Source organism: Phytophthora infestans, genomic scaffold, assembly GCF_000142945.1.
Source record: "Phytophthora infestans T30-4 supercont1.218 genomic scaffold, whole genome shotgun sequence".
Classification (NCBI taxonomy): domain Eukaryota; phylum Oomycota; class Peronosporomycetes; order Peronosporales; family Peronosporaceae; genus Phytophthora; species Phytophthora infestans.
Genome location: NW_003303541.1, coordinates 87829 through 89537, shown reverse-complemented (window position 1 = coordinate 89537; position 1709 = coordinate 87829). Strand labels below are relative to the sequence as shown.

Below are 1709 nucleotides of genomic sequence, written 5' to 3'. Positions count from 1 at the left end.
TTTAATACATTGCATAGTTTAAGACTGTTCTGCCCCTTTTTTAGACATCGGACCGTGGCATAGCCCCCCTTAACCGACACCGCTGTTTTTATATCCGTTGAGAAAATCATATGTTAAAATGCTTGTTTTTGCTGTATCGGTGTTTCTTGGTTTTTGTATACTTGCCGGTGCCCGTTGGATTTAAAACATTGTTAGCAGAATATTTATATCTTTTGACATATGTGTGCTGAATTTCAGGTGCACTTGTTAGGCTAGTTTTTTTTTTCAGGAACCTCTATACTGAACCCTTAACCCTAAACCCTTATGGCTTGGCAACGGCTGCCATCGGGTGTTGTCAAGGATGTGGTTGTTTTATTATCGTTTTTAATAAAACTAGGCTACCCTCATTAATTCGTCACACACTTCGCTTTCGAAGAAAATGTATGGTCCTGGAAACGCGGGTTCTTGGACTTAAAGGGCTCCTTGACCTTCGACGTTTTCTTGCCCTTGCACACCTTGTAGTGCTTCCTCGCCCTCGACTTGCTGAGGCTTGTTATTTTTTCTTACGAAAAATGTCGATCAGGCGATACTTTTTTCCGCACCCGCGGCATTGGTGGGATATCGGGCCCTTGGTGGAATCATCGATGGTGTATCCCAGCTCCACGAAGTGGTCTTGAACGGTGAAACTTTCAGCCATGGAGAATTGTCGAATGACAGCAATATGACACGGCGCTCGAGAGCGCAATCGGAAGTAAGATAGTAGTACTATTGATAGTACTAAATCGATTCTGATCAAATTAGAGGTGCTAATAATATTATGGCATCTAATTTGATCAGAATCGATTTGGATTTTTCGGTTTTTGATTTAGTTCTTCTTTGGAGGACACGATTTATATTAAAATCCAACCAGTCAGGGCTTCGATTTTTCGGTTTTTGATTTTAATTTTCTTTGGAGGACAAGATATATATTATTAAATCATGTCCTATAAAAAACAATAAAAACAAAACCCGAAAAATCAAAGCTGTGAACGTATTAATATATATCATGTTTTAATACCACTGGAACTATAATTCGTACTTTAAATGAAGAAACATTTAAACTTAAGAATAAAATACTTTCGTACTTAAAATGAAGAAAAAAAGATACTTAAGATAAAGAAAAACTAGTACTTAAGATAAAGAAAACTTCGTATTTAAGATTAAAAATTTTCGTACTTAAAATAAAGATCAATCGTGCTTAATCTATAGAAAATTGTTTTTAGGATAATTAAAAATAGTTGTTAAAAAAAATTTGTACTTAAGATGAAGATAAATTCGTACTTAGGATAAATAATATTCGTACTTATATGAAAAAATCGTACTTCAGATAAGACCATTCGTGCTTTGAATAAAGATAAAATTATACTTAAAATATAGGAAAAATTGTATCTAAGATGAAGAAAAATTCGTACTTAAAATGAGTTTAATACATTGCTCAGTTTAAGACTGTTCTGCCCCTTTTAGAGGCCTACGACCGTGACATAGCCCCCCTAAACCGACACCGCTGATTTCATATCCGTTGAGAAAATCATATGTTAATATGCTTGTTTTTGCTGTATCGGTATTTCTTAGTTTTTGTATACTTGCCGGTGCCCGTTGGATTAAAACTTTGTGAGCAGAATATTTATATCTTTTGACATATGTGTGCGAAATTTCAAATGCACTTGTTAGGCTAGTTTTTTTTGTAGGAA

General features: G+C 34.9%; 1 protein-coding gene across 1 annotated transcript; it reads right to left on the bottom strand.

Annotated features, from left to right (window-relative positions):
- Positions 1 to 386: 386 nt before the first annotated feature.
- Positions 387 to 676, bottom strand: PITG_20889 (uncharacterized protein; the record flags this gene model as incomplete). Its single annotated transcript, XM_002895242.1, has 2 exons — positions 387 to 528; positions 582 to 676. 2 exons carry the CDS (start codon positions 674 to 676, stop codon positions 387 to 389), a joined length of 237 nt encoding a protein of 78 aa, XP_002895288.1.
- Positions 677 to 1709: the final 1033 nt, after the last annotated feature.